This window comes from Simochromis diagramma, unplaced genomic scaffold (genome assembly GCF_900408965.1).
Source record: "Simochromis diagramma unplaced genomic scaffold, fSimDia1.1 OVJJ01000453.1, whole genome shotgun sequence".
NCBI classification, from domain to species: domain Eukaryota; kingdom Metazoa; phylum Chordata; class Actinopteri; order Cichliformes; family Cichlidae; genus Simochromis; species Simochromis diagramma.
The window spans coordinates 26,861-49,690 of record NW_024387471.1 but is presented as its reverse complement, the minus strand read 5'-3'; the positions used below and the strand labels follow the sequence as shown (position 1 = coordinate 49,690).

The 22,830-nt window shown below is 40.0% G+C and overlaps 1 protein-coding gene and 1 long non-coding RNA gene across 4 annotated transcripts in view; one reads left to right on the top strand and one right to left on the bottom strand.

Annotated features, from left to right (window-relative positions):
* Positions 1-22,830, bottom strand: part of tmtc1 (transmembrane O-mannosyltransferase targeting cadherins 1) — a 90,494-nt gene that overhangs the window by 59,839 nt on the left and 7,825 nt on the right. For all 3 annotated transcript variants that reach the window (XM_040015028.1, XM_040015026.1, XM_040015027.1), the window contains exons 2-4: positions 17,817-17,994; positions 7,193-7,266; positions 6,352-6,528 (exon numbers count right to left, since the gene is read on the bottom strand). In XM_040015028.1, coding sequence (XP_039870962.1) covers positions 6,352-6,528; positions 7,193-7,266; positions 17,817-17,994 — 429 coding nt within the window. The remainder of the gene's footprint in view (positions 1-6,351; positions 6,529-7,192; positions 7,267-17,816; positions 17,995-22,830) is intronic.
* LOC120723540 lies at positions 1,725-17,741 on the top strand. The gene is made up of 4 exons (XR_005693771.1): positions 1,725-2,160; positions 5,427-5,431; positions 7,152-7,167; positions 17,729-17,741. It is a non-coding gene; the product is annotated as an uncharacterized LOC120723540 (long non-coding RNA).

Below are 22,830 nucleotides of genomic sequence, written 5' to 3'. Positions count from 1 at the left end.
GATTTTTTAGAGTCTTAGCTTACATTTCATATTTTCAGTTGTTACCCTCCACGGCTAAACAAACTCTCTAAATCGGTTTCAGTTGTGTACTGGTGAACACAACAATGGACATAAGGAGCTTCTTTCAAAGAAAAAACTCAGGTAGATGTTATTTTATATATTATGCTTTGGATGTTGTTCAGTATATCTATGCAAAACAAGAGGAATTTCAATACACAGCAGTATATTCACAGTTGAAACCAGATATTTACATACACTTTATGGAGAAAACATAAAAACTTTTTTTTACTGTTAAACATCAATTTAGAGTAAACTTTTGTTTTAGATAAATAAATGTTGAAATATCTTTTGAATTAGTTAAATGTCAGAATAAAAAGAGGGAGCTGTCTATTTTAATCACTTTCATCAAATTTAGGAGTACATATACACTAAGTTTATTGTTAATTAATAAGAAAACTCCAGACGATTCCATTCTGAGCTGAAGAAGCTTCTGATAGGTTAGTAGAGTCCATGTGAGTAAACTGGTGGCACACCTGTGGATGCATATAAGGCAAAACACAGAGCCTGTTTCTTTGACATGGGAAAATCAAGAGATATCAACCAAAACACCAGGAAAAGAATTGTGGAGCTCCATAAATGTGGCTCAATTTTGAATACAATTTGGTGCCATTTGCAATTAAGAAATACAGATAGTTTCTCTCTTTACTCTTAAATTTAACAAATATGTTTTTTATATTTATCAATCTAAAAAAATAAACATTTAGTCTGATTTGATGTTACAATTAAAAAAGTGTTTGTGTTTTTATCTGAAGAGTACATAAATATCTGGTTTCAACTGTATATTTGATGATGTTGGTGTTTGGCTTGATTGTCAGCACAAAGAGGGAGAGAGAGGAGCAGAGAGGGAGAGAGAGAATGACGACAGAACAGAGATGGAACAAGAGCAGGTGAGACACACATGTTAGTCAAATGGTTGTTTGCCAAAACTCATCAGAACATGTATCTAGTACCTAGTGTTTCTTTTTAGATACCATTTGTTACTTTTCAAATTCTATATTTATTAAGTTATGCAGGCTTGTTTGCACAACGAGGCTAAATAATTATATAAACTTTTCTCAATCTAAATATTGTACTTTGGTAGAATTAAAAAATAAGTGTAGTGCAGGTCTATGATGATTTTTAGTGCTACTATCATCTAGTTCTGATTCTGGTTCTGTCTTGGTTACTGTTGTAGTCCTGTTTTAATTCCAGATCAGTTCTGGGTCTGGTTGAATTGGGGTTTAGTCCCTGTGTCTTGATACAGGCCCGACTTTGTTCTGCCTTGCTGCTTAAGTAAAAAACTAGTTTAAGGTGTCCTGCATATGTATATAGAATAGCATCTGGCTGCAGTTTAAAGACTTTTTTTGTCTCGGTCTTGGTCTTGGTCTTGGTCTCGTCTCGACTCGGTCTCGGTCTTGGTCTCGTCTCAACTTGGTCTTGGTCTTGGTCTTGTCTTGGTCTCGATACCCTCTGGTCTTGGTCTTGTCTTGGTCTCGATACCCTCTGGTCTTGGTCTTGTCTTGGTCTCGGATTAGGCGGTCTTGACTACAAGTCTACATGTCACAGACATCTGGATGATCATTTGGAATAAACAAAAAACTCAAAACTTGTTACTTTATCCTTTACCTTTAGTATTATTATTATTGTTCTTATTTTACATTTTTCATTGTTAGGCATTAGGTTTATTTGTAGTTGTCCTTTCCAACTTCTTTCCCTCTTCCATGTTACTGTGTCAGCTTGCCAGCATCTATTTGGGGTTGGGAGTGGAACAGAAAGTAAGGAAATCCAAAGTGCCATTAAAACCAGGAGAGGTTCTTATATTTCAGAACAGGGATTAATTCAAAAGAAATGACCTCAATGCCATATTTTATTTAGGAACCCTAGAGAGAACTTTGAAAAATAACACATTCTTATAATTTCACCCTCAGATGAGCCAAGCTACGACTGTCAGGGAAGGTGATGTAGGTACAGAGCATGTGAGAGTGGTTAAGTTAATGTCTCTTGTCTAGATGAAGGCACAAGAGGGATCAATGGCAAGGTGTAGAGATTCAGTATCTTCAGTCTTCAGTGGACACTCCATTTCTGGCACAGAACACCTGTAAAAGATGGTCGATTTAGGAGGTGACCCGACAACTTCAGCCTGTCAAACATAGTAATGGAGCAGTATGTTTAAAAAAAAAAAAAAATCTAATTAAGCATGCACTCAGCACCCTAAGAATTATTATGGTAGTTAAACACAGTGATAGTCACATATCATATCACTTCAAACAGAGATGATCCAGTAATGCTGCACTAACGAATTAGACTAACTATTCACTTTAGCTAAAGTTATTAAGCAAGCTAAAGACTTGGGATGCTGTGTAAGACATAAATAAAGCTAAAACACAAAGGTTTGGACACCGTTTTGCATGTTTCCCTACTGTAGGGGTCTTTGGAAGCATACAGGGCTCTGAGAGGGTGACAACTTTGGAATTCTACTAGAAACAGTCGATCATATTTGTTTGTCAAAGCTGAATCCAGGGCAAACTACGCTAAATTAGCGTTTTTAGCTAACAGCTACAATAAGCATAAAAGTTACTGTACGGCTATCATTTGTTAACATGACGCTTGTTCTTATACGTGTAATACATTTATTACCAACCTGAGAGTTTATCCGCTGGTCATTTGACATGACGAATGACTTCTGAAGTCTTAATTCAGCTCATGATGCTGTAGATTCCCGTCAGTAACACTTTCGGTCCGCTAGTAAAACGTAGCTCTATTAATCTGCGCTCGATTACTCTTGAACCTGAACCGGATGTAAGTCCCAAAAAACTGGATTTTGGAACTGAAATTGAATTGTAGAACTGAAACTGAATGGTGAGAAGTGAATCTGAAATTATTTGAGAACATAAATTTTAATTGATAAAATACAGTTTCAAAACAATTGAATTCATTTTCAAAATATAAAATTCAATTTAAATTTAGTGATGATCATTTTCAAACCAATAAATTGAATTTCAAATTAGGATAATTCATATTCAGTTTTTAAAAGCATTTATTCAAGTTACAATTCAGATTCAATCCAAGCAATTCAAATTCAAATTTAACTTATTCAAATACAGTTTCTGATGGCAGATTTCTGCCTATAGGAGTCACTCTGCAGATGCGGCTGAGAAGGTTCAGTTGATAATAATGTAACTTGTTTCCACAGCACACTTGATATTTTTCATATGCTTATACTTACAAGTACTTATATTATAAAAAACAGTGATAGAGGCACTTGAAAATGGATACAGTTTTATCTTTATAATAATTTTGTTTACAAGTTCCTGTTGTAATGAAATACTTTTATTTAAGTATTAGAGACGTCATAGAACCATGAGGCACTTTGTCATTTTGATCTGAGGGATGACGTGAGCAGCAGCAGAGAAGCTGTAGCAGCAGTTACTTTCAGCAACCACAATCTGCTGCATCTTGTCTGTACACAGACGTTTGTGTTAATTTTACCTCATGAATCACATCCAATTTTTATACAGTGGAATTAAAAGAAAAAAGAATCAGTCATTGCAATTTGTGTTCTATTGTCCTAGTTGTCCAATACTAGGCAGATTAGAATTATATTATGACATTAGAAATTAAAATTCTAATATCAAGCCCACGATGTGAAAAAAAAATTCTGCTGCTGTTAACAGCAGGATGCCAATTTTCTGTAACTGGGGAAAAAGGAAAGGAGCGATGGGATGGAGGTGTGCATATTTCAGGGAAGATGTGGTGAAAGTAAAACACTGATTTTGATCGAGTTCAAAATCACCAACACTGTCTAATTTTTGCACTGAATCCAACTCAGCCTACATTTCACTCAGAGCTGAAAGTTTTCACATTCCTCACTCTGTATGGAATTTCCTCTCCTGTTCCTTCATTGTACCCCTTAGAGGGTAATTAATTAATTAGTAAGTATGTCATGAGTCATCACGTTGGGATGTATTATTGTGTGTATTGTAGTGTAGTGTAGGGTCTGCCTTACAACATAAAGCGCCTTAAGGTGACTGCTGTTGTGATTTGGCGCTGTATAAATAAAACTGGTTTGAACTGAACTGAACTGACGTATAGTTGCACTTCTAAGAAGCTATATAATGTGGTTGAATTACTGGAGTCTTCTTACGGTAGAGATATTATATACTGTTTCTATGAATATGTAAAACTGAAGAATAAAGTACATCAGAAAAAGTGATAGTCCTGCTTCTAGTAAAAACAGTCTCTTTTTCCATTCAAGAAACTGCCCTCAGATGCTTAACTAATAATCTTAATTATTTCATATTTGTCTAAAACAACATTAATACGAAAAAATGCATAAAATATCCCAACAATTGTTGTAATAATTTTTATTTTTTTTATATATGTATTTTGTAACTAACCCTAACCTCCTTCATGTCAAGCATGTGCATGCTACAAAAATATGGCAACTTTAAATAATTAAGCATTAACTGCAGAAAATAGCAGATGTTTTGGGACATTCACCTAGCTCATATTTGGATTTAATTTTAGCAACCATTCAGTGGCATGACTTACTCTTTTCTCCAGCTTTGCACTTAGGTAATGCTAATGCCAATATATAATATAATATACAGCATAACTGTGTTGGCTTTACATAAAATATTCAAAAGACTAATGTAGTTATTTTTCATAAGATTGTTTTCATTATGTATGATGATCATTTTTACGCAGGAATTTGTCATAACTTTGAATAAACCCTAACTCATTCGTTGCACACTTAAATACAATCAAAGGGTTTAGTTTTTTGGACAGATGTTGTATGCAGTTTATTTTGAAAAAGTTTTTTGTCTTTTGAATATTTATAATTTCCCATGAATAAAAAAAAGTATTTCTTATCCAACTCCTCAATTAATCAAAGGAATAATCGATACTCTATTATTAAAGCAATCATCCCTAGTTACAAGTATTTAGGTCAAGTTTGTTTATATAGCACATTTCCAAACAGTGCTTAACACTGTGAAATGCCACTAAAATAAATAAAATGCACAACAATGATGCAGTAAAATATAGAAAAACAAATAAATACAATATGTCAATAAAAACAACTAAAACAACAACAACAACTAAGGCTATTAAAGTCAATGTGTGTTAAAATCCAGACCACAAAAATGTCTCTTTATTAACGATTTGAAATGTTTGAGCGTTTGTGCAGATCTAATATCAGGAGGAAGACTATTTCAGGCTCTGTCACCACAACGAGTTTAGACTGTGGAACAGTTAAAGGTTGGTTAAAACATATTCTTGGATTGCTGTAGAAAGTGCTTGAAAGGTCCAGGTCAAAACTAAGCCTAAAAATGGTTGTGTGGCTCTGGGGAGAGCTGCCAAAGTGCACAACTGGGAACCTGACAAAGAGTGAGTGTGTGGGGTCAAGGGGTTAATCTGGCTCTCGTTTAATTCTTATCTTTTAAATTCACTGATGGATAAAAAAAAAATCCCCTCAAACTACCTGCTGGATCTTTTAATCTGGTAGATTTAATCTCGTGTACCTTGGACAGCACTAGCACAGAGAAAGGATGAGCAAGAGCATAATACAGTAGAACACAATGTATGTATAGAGGAGTCACCAGTTACACCAATACAAAACATACTCTGATATATTTGTGTTTAATTCATTTATATTGTGATAATTATTGCCAGCTTTTTTTGAATCAGTCAGCCCCTAACACTTCTAGAGTAAGCTTGTTCACTTCCTGTTTAATAACATCAGGTGTACACCTCTAATAAAACATCTGAAGATCCAGCGGCATCACGCTCTGTTACAGGCACAAATTAGACTGCTCGTATTATTTTCAAACACTGTTTAAAAAAGCTCTTTCTCTCTGAAGGTCTGACACTTTTTATTAGTTTCTTTTAATTTTATAAGTCCAAAGCAAGTCTTTCAGAAATATAGAATGAAATGTGAAGACGGATAAAACACAGATCATAAAAAAACGTACAGATTGGGTGTAAAGATGTCTAAATCAAACCTTGACCTTTACACAAGACTTACACTAGACCTCTTTATGAAAGCTGTCATTATTGTTTCAATATAAAAGTGTTTTTTACTTGGAGAAAGTAAAACCCAACAGAAGCTTTTCAGTGATCTATTCTTTATGCGCACAGTGCCTGAAAAAGCTCATTTTGTCTGCTAACAAACAAATTCTTTATGGTTGTAGTGGTAGCTCACAGGTGTTAGAATTTGCTGAAAAACGATGCCCACGTTCAGCAACATGTTGGCCAGATAAAAGAAGATGGGGAAAAAATAAACAGGAAGAAAGGAAGAGCCTGTGTCCTTACTACATGAGAGGCTTGCGGCAAAGCACCAGGGCGTCGTAGAGCAAGCACACTCCAAACACGGTGATGCCTGTCTCTTTCACCAGCATGGCGCAGGTGCCCAGCAGCAAACTGAGGAACAGCGAAGATGACGACACCGTGAAGGCCAGCGAGTCCTCAGAGACACGCCCACTCACACTCCTGAGAGAGGAGACGAGACAAAAGTATGAGAGAACAAAACAGCTCGGCTTTTGTAAAGTCACTAGCTTCAGGACAGCTTCTGTTCGTTAAATGTGACATGGCAGTCATGTTGCAGCACGTCTAACACAACGACAGAAATCACTTGTTACATTAGCTAAATTTAGATGTTTTTTATGGCTGTAATTAAGAACTGTCAGACCTGCATGTTCATAAGCTTTTATATGTTCAGCTGATATACTGAACATATAAATTATACACTAATAGGCTGTAACACTTCCTGTATGTAAATGAGACTAAACATGATGTTTTTATGAACAATTTTCCATCCATCCCGTAACAAATCTAACTACGGTAACAGTAAAAGTACTCTGTAAAATCTTATGTGCTTTGAGATTCTGTTCACTTTTTAAACACCAAGCTTTAATCATAAACCTCACAAAGTCATATGCATTACACGACTGAACATGAGTAACAAAACCGTTTAACATTTTCACTCACTTGTTAAAAATAATTCAGTATTACAACCACCCATTTGTAGGAGCTTTCCAAGTTTATTCTATTCACTCGATCCGCATCAGTCTCTCAGGCAGGCCAATCTAATTTACAGTTGCAAATGTGCATAGAGAGGTTGAGGATGGTGTTGTCTTACAATCTAATATCTTACCTAATATAGGAGAGGAATGTCAGCAAAAACAGCAGACAGGCCAACACATCAGCTCTACCCACGATACCAGACACCTGCGAAACAGACGTGCACAGATTTGAGAGATTACGCATGTGCCAGAATGCTCCATTGAGGACACACTGCTGGATGTCTATGTGCAGCCCATTACTGTTGCTATGCTACAGTGAGCTGCACATCACTGTCTCAGTAGAACCAGCCTCTGTACTTTCCTTTCAAACCTTGAGAGCGATACGCAGTGTGACCATGGCTCATGGTTACTGGTGCCAAGAATAAGTATTAAGGCTTTTCTATAATGTCTGATCACACACGTGTTTCCGTTGGACAAGCATGATTTGTTCATAAACAATTCTCCCCAGAACTTTACTTAGACTAACAGGTCTGCTACTGACACCATTAAAAACAGCATTCTTATTTTTTGGAATTGGAATTCTTTCCGATTCATTCCACTGCGATGGAAATAAGCTGCATGCCAAACATCTATGTGATGTATAGGAAGGGACACAAACTTGGCTGCAGCTTTGAGCAGTTTACTGTCTATGTTATCAGAACCTGAAGATGTATCATCAGGTAGTGATATTAATAAACGCTCCATCGTCTCAACATTCACTGCCTCAAACTTAAATTGGCATTGCTTATTATCCATGATAGCATGATAGGATGGGATCTCCTCTACTCATTTTAAATTTGTTATTTTATTGCTGTAGTAAATCTTGAAATATATCCTTAGCTTTACTTATAAACATTCCATCTGTGCTGATGTGTGGCACCAGCAGAGCATCTGCCCATTATATTGGTTAAAACTTTCCACATCTTCTTGCTGTCCTTATTGACCTCCTTGAGCTCATGCTGATAATGTAAATTCTTCTTATTAAAATATTTGTCTGTGTTAAAGTTTATGTATGATCTACGAAAAACAATCTCTCGTGCAGTTTTCAGTGGTTTCATTTTCTTGGTCAAGCCTACAAGATTATGGTCACTATAACTAACTGGAACAGAGACAATGTTTAAGCATTGTTCAGGAACATTTGTATATATATGATCAATACAAGATGATGACCTATGACCTGCCTCTGTTGACCGTCATCCGCGTGGGAATGATTACCATCTGAGACAGACAGCAGTAGATGCTAATGAACTCTTCTTTTTCCTTAAAGGACAAGAAGTAGATGACCAATTAATATTAAAATCTCCAAATAAAAATATGTCCTTGTCTTCCATCTTTCCAACATTTCACAGATTCGTTCTACATACAACGTATTGCTACTAGGGAGTCTGTAGCAGCAACCTACCAATAACAGCGTGCCATGGAGCGGGTGTAACTGAACCCACACGATTTCCAGATCGTCAAACATTAAGTTCATACGTAGTTTGCTTGCCACATTGTCATTAATATATATAAGGCAACACCCCCTCCAAATCAGTTTAAGTCTTTCCTATACAATTTATAACCATTCATTTCAAATTCATTATTCTCAAAGGCAGCACCTAAATGTGTCTCAGAAATGAGTTTGTTGACAGCAATGACTGAATTTCCTGAAACTTATATTTAAGGCTACAAATACTACCATGAGCTACTGAAAAATATTTTGCGGAGAATCCGGGAATAAACTGATCAACCATAACGGCTAGAAATCAGAATCAGAATGCTGATTCTGATTTCTAGCCGTTAAATGGCAATATTATTGAAAGTGTAAGTGTTAAATCCAGCATTCCGGGACCTCGGTTTAACAATAAATTTAATATGTTTCAGGACGGCAATATCACCTCTGTCTCTGGCCACTCTCAGCTGTAGTAATAGTTCTTTCCTCTTCTTCCTGATCTTTGTAACCTGACCACAATCTGCCTGGCTCATCCATACGTGACCGCGTTCGATTTGAACGTGTCGCTGTCGAGGCCCTGCTGGTTCTTCAGCAAGTGTTGGACTTTATCCTCTAATTCAGGGGTGGCCAACCAGTCAGAGACCAAGAGCCACTTTTTTTTTTTTACTGTGTTACCGCAAAGAGCCACATCATACACATGGGCACACATGAACATCACCCATCCTTTCCTCCCTCTCTCTCTCACACACACACACACACACACACCTCTGCTCAGCCAGATTTATTGTAAATGTCACACACCAACATGATAATGACAGAAATGGACTCCTACAGTACTAAAACCACAGGCCAGTCATTTTCAACAATGAACATTGTGTGCACTGTCTCACACACACAAACTCTCAGTTTAACCAAGTCCACAAACAAAAATATAATAATCTACAATAGCATTTACTTCTACAATGCATGTTGTTTAGTGAGACTTCTGGCATTCCTTGCCTTGAACAATCCTCTTCAAATCTGGCTTGTATTCCGTTGTTGCCACTCGAAGCAATTCTTTCACATGAGTGTCAGTCAGAACAGATCGATGCTTTGATTTCACAGACTCGCAGACGTATGTTGACCCAAACATTGACAGTATCTTAAGCGCGGCCCATTTGACATTGGGGTATTTTTCCATTGGCACACTTTTCCAGAACTCAATGGTCCCTTCCCTTAAAGCAGGTTTCAATTGGTCCTCTTCACAAAGATCGATCATCTCCAACTCAGCCGCAGCTTCATCTGTGACTAGCGGGACTTTCAAACAGCCGGTCTCTGCATTAAATCGGTCGACGAGGAACGTAATCTGTGGCCTTTTCAATTGTAGATCATGGAACCGGGTCACGAAGCTTTCGTGCAAGTTTTCAATCAGCGTTGCATATCTGGCTCTTTGCTTACTCAGGGCAGCGCTGGCGACTTGCACGCTGGCTTTTAGCAGTGGGAAAATGCTATAACTCCCTTTTGAATATGTGTCTTGAACAGCTTCAGTTTGTTGACAAATGCAAACACACTTTGCACCAGGTCAGGCAGCATTTTTAACTTACCCTGCAGGGTCAGGTTCAGTCTGTCCAAGTGACACAGCATGTCGACCAAAAAGGCCAGATCCATAATCCACTTGAGGTCCGAGAGCTTGGGATAGTCCTTCTCTTCCATAAACAGTTTCACGGCATCCAAAAGCTCAAAGAAGCGAGAGAGTACCTGGCCTTTTGACAGCCACCTCACAGTGCAGTGCAGCGGCAGGTCACCTGGAAGCCCTTGGTCCAGCTCAGCAATGAGATTCTTGAATTGCCTGTGGCTAAGCGCATGTGTGCGGATATAGTTGACGATTTCCATCACAGGCTTCGTGACGTTATCTAAATTCAATGATTTAGACACGAGTTGCTCCATGTGGATGATGCAGTGGATGATCCAAAAGTCAGGAATAGTTTGGTCAGCTTTGCACAGCCCCACAAGCCCGTTCACAGATCCCATCGTGGCTGGTGCTCCATCCGTGGCTATTGCAGTTAATTTCGTTATGGGCAGATTTGCTTTTTCAAATGCAGCCATCATGGTTTGTTCACATCTATGCCACGGGTTCTGTCTTTTAATGGCACAATATCCAGGAGTTCTTCTTTGATCACACAATCGTTTGACACAGACTGTGCAAATATTGCCAACTGAGGCTTGTCTTCTATATCACAACTCTCATCCAAAGCGACACTAAAATACTCACATGCTTGAAGGTCAGAGTGCAACTGTGATTCAATAGCCGTGTTAATGTCCGATATTCTGTGTTCAACAGTGTGGCGGGACAGTTGGACATCTGATACCACGCGTTTTAATTTGTTGTTTTCAGGAGACAAGATTTCAACAACGTCACTGAGGCATTTTTTAACGAACTCCCCTTCATTGTATGGCTTTTTAGCCCGTGCAATGTTCCAAGCCAGCTGATAGGATGCGAGCGTTATGGTCTCTGACCGCTTCGTAAATTGTTGGAAAAACTGTATCTGCTTTTCTGCCTGACTTTTCAAAGTGTGCTTGTGAAGTTCAGTCCCTTTTGGAAATTAATGGTCGATGTTAGCATGGAGTGAGCTGAAGTGGCGCTGAAGATTTGAAGCTTTGAAATGCACTAATGACGTCTGACATATAAGGCAGAATGGCTTGCCATTGCGTTCAACAAAAAAAATATAAAACTCTCCCACTCTGTTAAAAACGTCCTGTGTTCATCTTCATATTTTCTTTTCGCTGTGCATTTTTTTCCCTGCCATTTTAAGGGCGAACTTGCTCCTACTGGGAAATTTTGCAGTATTTTCATCTCACACACATGGCCATTTGATGAAAATACAGTATTGAACTCAAGTGAAGCGAACGTGCACATTTTAAAACAACAACACAAAAAAAACTCAAAACACAATCTTTGATATGAACGTAAGAGCCGCATGAAACCAGGCAAAGAGCCGCATGCGGCTGGAGAGCCGCGGGTTGGCCACCCCTGCTCTAATGCTTCCCAAGTTTCTGCATGTTCGTCTATTAATCCATCCACCACGATGTTATTCCTCCTCTATTCATTTTCTAAACAATCCAACTTGGTTGTTAACTCTTTGGTTTCCCCGCATATGCTGCTGACCACTAATTCAAACTCTTTCTTTCAATTTGCTTTTAATACTTTTCTCTTTGGTTTGCAGCTGACCGACAACACCATCCGTGAATTGCAGGCTGGACTTAACATCCTGTACATCCTTCAGAATGCTGTCTAATCTTTTGTTAGTTCTGTCTACAATTAATTGAACAAATGACTTGAAGTCATCTTGCTGACTTTGTTCCTGGTGAACATTACTTGTGCCAAACACTGGATGATGATCTTCAGCTTTCCAAGGGCAAGCTATTTAGATTTTTGTCAATTAACCTACTGTTACTTGTCCAGACTGCTTGCGTTTTAAGTGGAGGGGCACACACTTTGAGCATTACGTGATCATGTTCACATGGTTGTGGGACGCCAAAATCATGATTATGATTAAAATATGTATAACTGTGCAGCCCTGGCACTAACGGATCGCCATGCTCATGGAAACATGAGCATAAAATGTCACGATCATTAACGTCAGCCCCTCAGGCCATCCTCATGAAGTCTGTTTGACAACACTCACACCAGTGGCCTGGTAGAGGTCAGTTTTTAGGCTTCTGTTAGTGCTCATACTGTTTCTACTTGCAGAGAGGAGCAGATACCGGTCTTGATGATGGGTTAAGGACCGTCTATGGCTCTGTCCTGCTCTCCTAGTATAACTGCCTGTTTATACAAAGCCAGTTATCTGGGGATGGCACGCATATTTGTGCAAACCTTTGTAAGGTCTACAGAGAAAAAAAACAAGTGAAAAACTGAGAAAATGAGGAGGGAAAGCTGCCTCCACCCGTACAACCATTCCAATTTTGGGGACTGGCTCACTGTTGCCCCTGTAGTGTACCTCTTGTTATTTCACCCCCTTGCTACTTAACTGATCAGACGGATGGTCTAGAAGTTTAAAGCTGGGCATACACTGCGAATTTTTCAGTCGCGTTATTCAGCTCCTGCTCAAACTGTATGATTGAGTCTCAGGGGTTGGAAGTTCGTAGGTCAGGATGCAGGGTCTCTCACCAAACGGCCCGATGCTCTGATGCGACCTGAGTGCTCACACTGTACGTACATAACATGAAGCTTATAACACAAAATCTGTGTCTCGCTCTCCCTCTCCGTCTTTCACTCACACAGGCACACACACACACACACACACCACCACCATCAACTTTGCTAAATTGCTAATGAAAAATATTGAACAGGCAGCTACAATCACGACGGCCGACAGGTTTGATTTTCTTGCAACCAAACGACTGCTGATAGGCAGCTGGTCGTGAGGTGTTAATCGCTTCTCGTTACGCCACTTTAACATATACTACACGATGCACGCCTAGGGATGGGTACTGGTATCCTGACATAAACGGTAGTGACCAGACTGAAAAGCAGCGCACATTTCGGTGCTTTATTTCGGTGCTTTTTTTCCCCCTGAGATGTCATACACTTTGGATTCTAGCCAATCATTTTACCTTTCCAGGGATAGTAGGTGGGCCCAGGTACGTAAGTTCTTTTAGAGCAGAGCTACAGATTAAAAATACCCAAGGCAAAGCGGTCAAAAGTCTGGCTGTACTTCACAGCAAAAGATGCAAACTCAGCAGCCTGCAACAAGTTCTTTAAGCTGATACTGTGATACTGTCAAAGGAGGTAACACCTCGAATCTGATGAAACACCTGGCGACGCATAGCGTTTTTTTTAAAAGCCGAGAAATGCACCGTTATTGATAGCTTGCTGCGAGACCTCACACCGAGCACATCTACTGCGGGTGTGGTGCCTGTTATCGGACCCGGAGTTAGCAACATCCCCCAAGAACCCGAAGAATAGAGTCCTGGCCCCTAGCCCTGCCAGTGTAGCAGAAATGATGAGGATGATGATGGCAGCAGCAGCCGTTCTTCTCTGGGTGAGTCGCTTAATGTTGTTCGTGTGTAATTTACGTTGAGTAGGCTAACCACGTTATTAAATTAATGCATGTAAGGTGAACTAGCAAACACCGTCGTAGTTACATGCGGCTGCCTTCTTGTTTGATGGCAGATACTCCCTTCACCCTGGCCAAAAATGACCAAAGAAAAAGTGGAAAACAGCTAAACATGAGAGGTTTTTGGACAAAGTTTGTGTTTTTTCCATTTTTTAAGCACTGCTTCCAGCCAAAAGTGATACCATATATGCCCTATAGCTGCAGAAAAGGCTAACATCTTTTTACAAAAAAACAGCTGAACATGAGGTTTTTGGACAAAGTGTGTGTTCTCCATTCTTTAAGCACCGGCACCGTTTCAAAAGTACCGGTTTGGTACTGGTATTGGATAAAACCTAAACGATACCCATCCCTATGCACGACACGTTATTAAGGCGAAACTCGGGCTGATCCCCAAAACGGTCACACAACTGAAAACTTGGCTCAAAATGGGCCAAAAATTGCACAGTGTATGCCCAGCTTAACTGACTCGATGTCAAACTCTTATTAAAATGTGTTGAGTTCATTTTTGAGCAGTGTTGTTCTCATGTGGCTTCTAAGCACCTCCAGATGTGCTAGGTGTAACTGAGAGAGAGGTTGTAAATATCTATTATCTATAACAGCCACAGACAGACAGCCCCCATTCCAAAAAGAGCACCTGTGCAAAATGTACATAAAAACCGGATGAACAAAATGATTTGCAAATACTGTAAACCCCCATTTTATTCATAAAAGAAAACATTCATGGAAAACACGAAGTTGACAAAATATATATTTATAAGAAACAAATCAGCACTTTGAATTTGATGGCAGAAACACATTAACACAAAATACATTTTTCACTCCTATTAGTATTTATCAGCATGTGTGTTACAGCCAATTAGCAGCTCCTCATCCTCTCCCCCAACCGATCCAAGAGTTTGGGCCTGAGATGAGCATCAAAGTCTATGCAAGACTGAACTAGCTGTTTCATGCTTCCTATTCTCACTTTGTTTTCTACTGCGTAGTCTTTCCAGTTCACTCTCTCTGTCTCTCTCCCTCGCTTCTTTCTCTTAATGTCTCTCTGTCCTGTTACAGCCCCTGCTGCACTCAATTCCTATTTTCTTGCCCGATCTCTCTTTGCCTGCCTCTGATTTCCTTTCATCACCCTCGTGCGCCAATTTCTATACAGCTCTTTTTCCACGCTACACATTCATCTACCCTCCCCTTCTGCTCCTTCCATCTCCAATTTCTCTGCAGCGCTCCTGTAGTGAACGTCTGAGCCCTTTGTTGTTGTCTCACCTGTTGAAGTGAGTGAGAAGAGTCGTAGACTGTAAGCTTACAGAACTTGACTCACCACCTCTCAGAGGCAGATCAGGAGAAATGTTGCCCTTTGGGAATCACATGGAGGTTGAGCCGAGGGCACAAAGAACTCAGAGGACTGATAGCCAGTGATGGGAATAACGGCATTACTTCTTTCATTAACGAGTAATCTAACTAATTACTATTCCTATCATTACAACGCTGTTACAGTTACTAACAAGAAAATGCGTTTGCGTTACTATTCTTCAACAAACAGACGGTTGAAGCTGTGTTTAGCTTACCGCACCTTATACCAGCTGCAGGAAGTAGCTGTAAGTAATCTGGACGCTACAGCTTTAAGCGGCTGCGCGCTCCCGCGGACGGTGATCACGATCACTGTCTAGAACAACACCTGGAGCTAAGGGGGCAAAACAATCGCATGAGTGCTGCTGTTTGACTGAGGAAGAATAAAGCAGTCGTGGTAAGCCAATCACATGACCACTTAAAGACAAAGCAACAAGGTGACATATAAACTGTGTTGATAGGCCAGTAAAACCAGAGTCATGATAAACAATATATACGCGTGTTTTTCCTCAATAGTTTGGTCACGTTTACTGTCTAAGGACAGCGCAGCGAGCACTCTCTGCTTATGAGCAAAAAAAAAAAAAAAAAAAAAAAAACAGGGGAAGTTTTAGGAGAGAGAGAGAGAGAGAGAGAGAGAGAGAGAGAGAGAGAGAGAGAGAGAGGAACAACAGAGAGAAGGAGTTTTGAGATGTGAGAGATTTGTGACGTTTAGCGTGTTTGGAGTGTGTAGTTAATGTGTAGTGTTGTGACAATGAGGCGACTGCTGTCTCCAGGTAGAAACAGGAGTGATACACCTGCTGCTGTCAGACCTGCAGGTGTCAGCCTGTGATGTTCTCCTTTATAGTGGACAGAAATTATTTTTTTGGAGTGGCACAAATAATTTGTGTGGCATCTTATTGAAATTTGTCTGATTTTAGATCAGTTGTGTTAATACAGTATGTCAAAATGAAAACCTAACTGTAAATTCAGACACGAAAATCAAAAGTAGTTAAAAATGGCCAATTATACCCTGGACCCCAGAGGGTTAAACTTTTTTTTTCGTTTAGGCTAACGCAATAGTTACTTTTCAAGTAATTAATTACTTTTAGAATATTGTAACTCAATTACTAACTCAGTTACCTTTTTGAAGAAGTAACTAGTGACTATAATTAATTACTTTTTCAAAGTAACTTGCCCAACACTGCTGATAGCAGGATACCTGAGCCCTGCTGTGTTTCTCAAAGCTTTGCCCCCGTAGCTTGATAATGCTTTCTTTCTCCTTTCCTTGATCCTTTGGCTCTGACAGGGAAAAGTTGCTGCATTTGAGGGATGATTTTAGATGAACAAAATGAATAGATAATTTAAATAAATTAAACAATCTTTCTTCTTCTTCTTTCATATATTGCAATCTATTTGTCATACAAGTTTATATCGTGAAAAAAATATGAATACTCAGTGAAGAAGTCAGTCAGAAATCAGTTACTATTGCCTGGCCACTGATTTCCTCTGCATACCAAGATGGTCAGCGATTTCATCACCTCCTTCAATTGTTTGTTGTCATTTGGTTTTAGAAGCATTTTTTGGTCGTCATTTTCTAAATCTGTTAATGACTGAAATATCATTATCATTAACAGATATACAGTAATTCTCCAACTGCCCCTGCGGGCGGTCTATCCTTCAAGCTGAGGTCCTCTACCAGAGGCCTGGGAGCTTGAGGGTCCTGCAGTATCTTAGCTGTTCCCAGGACTGCGCTCTTCTGGACAGAGATCTCTGATGTTGTTCCCGGGATCTGCTGGAGCCACTCGCCTAGCTTGGGAGTCACTGCACCGAGTGCTCCGATTACCACAGGACCACTGTTACCTTCACCCTCCACATCTTCTCGAGCTCTTCTCTGAGCTCTTGGTATTTCTCCAGCTTCTCGTGTTCCTTCTTCCTGATGTTGCTGTCATTCGGAACCCCTACATCGATCACTACAGCCGTCTTCTTCTGCTTCTCTACCACCACTATGTCCGGTTGGTTAGCCACCACCATTTTGTCCGTCTGTATCTGGAAGTCCCACAGGATCTTAGCTCGGTCATTCTCCACCACCCTTGGGGGCATCTCCCATTTTGACCTCGGGACTTCCAGGTTATACTCGACACAGATGCTCCTGTACACTATGCCGGCCACTTGGTTATGGCGTTCCATGTATGCCTTGCCTGCTAGCATCTTGCACCCTGCTGTTATGTGCTGGATTGTCTCTGGGGCATCTTTACACAGCCTGGGGTCTTGCCTGCTGTGATGGACCCCAGCCTCTATGGATCTGTGCTCAGAGCTTGTTCCTGTGCTGCCATGATTAGTGCCTCTGTGCTGTCTTTCAGTCCAGCTTTCCACTGTGACAACTTGGTCTCTACAATAATGACTCAGTTTCTAACTGGAACACAGACCATCAGCTCCACCCAGACATATGATCTCATCCCAAAATACAGGAGAAAACACAGACACAGATTGATGCTTCATGAAAATCAAAACCTTCATTTTTGAAACCTGGCAACAAGGGGAATGGCTGTCTGACAAATGTGTGACAAAAAGCAACAAAACGAGCAGCGGGAGCAGCTTAATGAAGATAGACTTGAGAAGATAAAAGTCACTGCTCTGTTGGTTACCATTTCAAATGAATGAAATATCCTGTGACTATCCTGTGGTCAACGTTTCAAATTAGAGGAGGAAAAATTTATCATTTTGAATGAACCTCTTTGTCTGAGATGTTGAAGTGGAAACCAGTTCTAGTGGGCCAGGACAGTCAAGTTCAATATGTTTCATGTGATAACTGAAACTCTGTTGTCATATTCCCCGAGCAGCCTGTAACTTTATGGTTATACTCACAGCCTCGGTGTGGACAGGGTGCACGGCGAAGAGGAGCGCCGTGACGAAGGCCAGGCGGCGGTTTTCAAACACGTGGCACTGGCATACGTGCATCAGCAGGCAGGTTACGGTGCAGTGCAAACACACGTTGACAATGTGGAAATACAGGGGTGTCATACCACCCAGCACGATGTTCAACCTAACAGAGAGAAAAATTCAGCTCTGTGAGATGGACAAAGTATAAAAAATAGAAATCTTAAAATATCATTAAGAGAGTGAAAAATAAAGTTTAATATCTTTATTTTTCTCAAAGACCGACACTGTTAGGGGACAGCCTTGTCTAAAACACATGCACATCTTTGGATTTACTGAGACAATTCCTGAAGTAAATTCGGTTCTGTGTTCGTGGATAAGGTGACCGTCTTATAATTCTTAACAGAATCTCAGTTTTCACAGTGGCATGAATTTCAAACACAACATGATTGCTTTGAAGGAAAATGTTAGAGCAAGTAAGTGAACATTTTGTTCTCAAAGTTGATGCATTATACTGGAAAGATGTTCATAAAGCTATTCAAAACATCTTTAGCACATATTTACCCTTTGATTTCAAATCTATATTTTAGGATACACACCCTCAGACATAAAGAGTGCAGAATAAATACTTGGTCTGCTGCTGGCTGCAAGTAAAAAGGCACTGACCAAAAGATGGCTAACACAGGATTCACCAACAATTAAACACAGCTGGATTGATGTAACTTGAGAGATTTATAAGATGGAAAAGATAACTTTTTTTTTTAGTGAATTTAGAGTATGAGAAATATATAAAACACTGGAGAAAATGTCTCTGCTATGTGGGTTCTATGAGGCTGGGTGTTAAGCCTGGGCGATATGGCCTAAAATCCATATCGCAGTATAATTTGAAGCATGTGTGGTAATGATATATATCGCGATTTATTCTTTTCTTCTGTATCTTACGCACTTAAAATCCATTACTTTTCTCAAAAATCGACAGTGCGCCTTAAGTATGAATTCTGGTTGTGCTTACTGACCTCGAACCGATTTTATGTGCTACACGGCGCTCAAACCTCTGTCAAAAATGTTTTAGTACGACTTTGGTAAGCTACGAAGCCGCACCGTTTGATGAATTGTTGTAGTCAGGAGCCTTGCGGAGTAATCTGGGTCCTAAACTCCGTCCGTTTCAGGTCCCAAAGTCAAACGAACACTGCGGAATCACTGAGAGTTATAAACTGTCTAAATTCTTTCATCTTTAATAAAATGATCAGCGTTGCTGCTTTACCAGGTGTAACAATTAAGTTTAACATCCAGGCATCCATGAAAACAACAGAGTTAGAAGTTAGCAGGAAGTTAGCTCGCTAGCTTCCACCTAAACATGATATAGCATGTTCTGACAGAGATTTCTGAAAAATCCAAACGTACAGCTCTGCTGTCATTTCCAACATGAATGAAGACAGAAAACTAAACAGCAGTGACGTTTGTAGGGTTACTGAAGTTGGGCTAGCTGCTATATAACGATGTGCTACGTGATTGCTAGCGACACGGCTATGTTAGCATAGCATAAACAGTGAAGCTGGAGGATGAACGCTAACTTTTTTCCACTCGATAAAAGTTAACGTGAGGGTTTCCGATGGTTAGGGACAAATGCAATCGCATGGCAGGATGCTGTAAACGGACCAAACTTCAGTCAGGAGAACAACTGAGATAATCCATCCACAATACGAGGTTAGTCATTACCTCCTAGGACCTGGCGTCCACATATGTGGACATCACATTTTGGGTTGTTTAGACCAAAATACTAAATTTTGCTCTACAAGGGCCTGATATCCACTTATGAGGACATTATACTGCCACTGTTCTATCGAAATTTAAAGCGAATGTCCTCATATCACTCAATCAATCTTTATTTATAAAGCACTTTTCATACAAAGATGTAGCACAAAGTGCTTTACATGGTTAAAAGCAGCCCACCCCACCCCGCCCTCCAACTCACTCCCCACACTCTCATTAACATAAACGATCATGGATACATACACCCCCCCGCACACACACACACACACACACACATTTAAAGAGTAAAATTGGGCTGGGTACACATGAGCCAGGTGAGGAAACACTATCACAGGGAGCCATCTGCACCGGGAGCCGGTCACAGACCGCAGCCTCCAGGCTGGGCACACAGCAGGAGGGAGGCAAAGAAGGCCCCCAGCCAGGCTGAGAAGTCCCACAGAGCCCCAGCAGCCACGGTCGATCACAGCCCCGGTGCAGAAAGCCCCCTCCGAGGAAATGTGGATCTTGTTTTTGTCAGAAACAAAAATCAGGTAAAAAAACAAAAACAAAATAAAAATCTGGTAATTCTTTGTTTTTACATTCATCGGGTCCCAATCAACCCAAATAGCAGAGAAAAATTAAAAATGCATGCCATGAAAGAGTTCGGGTCTTAGGAGGTTAACATACTGCTGCGTGGGCTGGGCTGTAGTTGCCCAAGGGTAAAAACTGAGCTTTAAAATGAACAGTGGTAATAAAAACAGAGAGAGGGCGACAGTGATCACTGACTGTTTTTAGGGGCTTGTTCAGATTAAATAGAACAAGATGCAGAGCATTAAACATGTCAAAAGTACAACAGCTTTAATAAAAGTCTTTTTGTAGCCTTAATGTTACAATCTATCCACTTAAGTCTATTTACAACTGGAATATAAACTGTTTAAATTTACATTTCCTGAGCAAATTCTAATTAGTGATGCCAAACCTAACGATCTTTACTTCTCACACGTGATGCTTAAATAGTTCCAGCAAGGGTTCAAGTAGGTTTATCGACACACCAACAACAGCCAAGCACATTCCTAAAGGTGACAGATACAACAAACAAAAAACAGCCACCCTGAAACCAGTTAAGGTCTTATCAGTAACTTATGGAAATATTCCATAAGTGAGTGGAGGTGAATTTCAAAGGAGCAGATCAGTTCAGTCTGACATTCACAGAGACATCACATGTTCTTATATCTCCACAGAGTGATGTGACATCCTTCTCTTCAGCTTTAGCATATACACAGCGCCTGAGGTACAAAGGCTGTGGGATTTCTCGCCACATGTTTGTAATGGAGGAACATAGTTGACACACACTCCTCCAGGAAGCAGGTCCCAAATCTTTCACACGGCAAGCTAATAAAGGTGGTGTGAAGAAACGGCTCTCCAAGCTTCCACCCAAAGCGGTGAGCCTCCTCCCTGTGTGAGCAACAAGGCAACAACTGCCACTCGTGAGAGATTACCTTCCTACTCCATTGTCTGATCAAGACACACTCATTAAGTGCGTTTGTCTGTAAATCTGGGAGCAGATGCTTGTGGAAAGCTGTAAGCCACGCTTTTCGCTCTCATGAGATGCATTAAGTTGCTAGTACTTCTTCAAAAACTATATTACCAGGGAGAAGGACGACTAAGCAACTGCTTGAGAGGCTGCAACAGTCTAGAGCAAATAGAGTGTCATCAAACAAAGAAACAATCCTGCTGCTTGACCAAACACACACACACACACCTTGCTGATTTAAGGCCCCAGTATACCCGCCGCAATGGTTGCTTTGCTCACCGGAGAGGTGCACGACCAGCCGATTTGGCCATATTTCAATAAATAAATGTGCTGCTCCATTCAGAGTGGGATGGATGCAGTCTCTCCTAATAAGACCAGGTATCCTTCAGAAAGTTTCCCAATTAATTATAAAGCCCACATCGTTTTCTGGACACCACTCAGACAGACAGCAATTTAAGGAGAGCATGCAGTTAAACATGAGGAGGGGACCAGAGAAAACTACAGAGTCTGACATTGTTTTGGCAAAGTTACACACCGATTCAGTATTAATTTTAGTGGCCTTTGACGCAGCTGAGTGTCATTACTGCAGATTAAGTTTGGGTTTTTTAAGCACACTTTAATTTACTCCAATAATAACAAAGAGCAGCTCTACACTGTATTCACACATTGGTGAATATGTTTCTGTTTCAGTTGTTTACCTACTGGGAAAACTGCCACTGTTAATATTTTAGAAGCTCCGCTATCAACCGGTCTACTCTATTCACACTTTCCGTGAAGTAGTTTTTTTAATATGCTGTTACTTCCAGTAGTACGTAAAGCTCTGCTGGTGAGTATTAACTTCCTGAGTTCAGTGTTTTGAGTAATAACATTGATACTGATACCGCTCCATTTTTCAGTGTGTGAGCTGGATATCAAATCTGAACAATGACAATTTATTTTTCTTAATCTGACTTAATATCGGTTTTATTGCTAACAAAGGCCTTTTCACATACTGGATATGCAATTCCATCTGTTTTCTCCAAAACGTTTTTGTTCCACAGGCCTAGAGCATCTGGCAACTGCACTATTAAGCAATGGTCATCAAAAATGTGCATTCCCTGACCAGTTGTGAGGTTATTTACTGCTGCTAAGTAAAAATTAGTATACAGTGCTGCATCATAAACCTCTTTGTGACTGCTTTGGTCACTCGCAGATAGCGGCAGTCACCTGCAGCTTGCATGGAAGACGCTGACTTTTCTTGTTCCTTCAAATTGATCAGTACAGAAGAAAGCTATTTTTAACTGCTCCCTGTTTCATGGGAGGTCACCACAACAGGTAGCTCCACATGTTTGACTTGGCAGGGTTTTTTTGGTTTGTGAAATAAATAAATAAATATTTATTATTTAATGCTGATTGAGTCAAAACCATTGCTTTGGCCTGGTGGCCATTGTTTTCAGAAGGTGTTTCTGCACACCAACAACCGGCATGTGGAAACTACCAGAACTCTACTTTGAAAAACCCTGTTTGTGTGTCACCAAATACAGTTTTTGTTCAATAATCAGCGTGACCTGTGTATATACACATAAACTTTATTAAAATAGATAACATTGGTGTTTTTGTCATGTAGTAACTGCTAGCCTTAACTGTACCAAGGTTGTTCGACACTATGAATCACATACAGACTTCATGATGTTCAGCTAATATTTTTATTGTGAATATTGACCATGAGGGTAAACG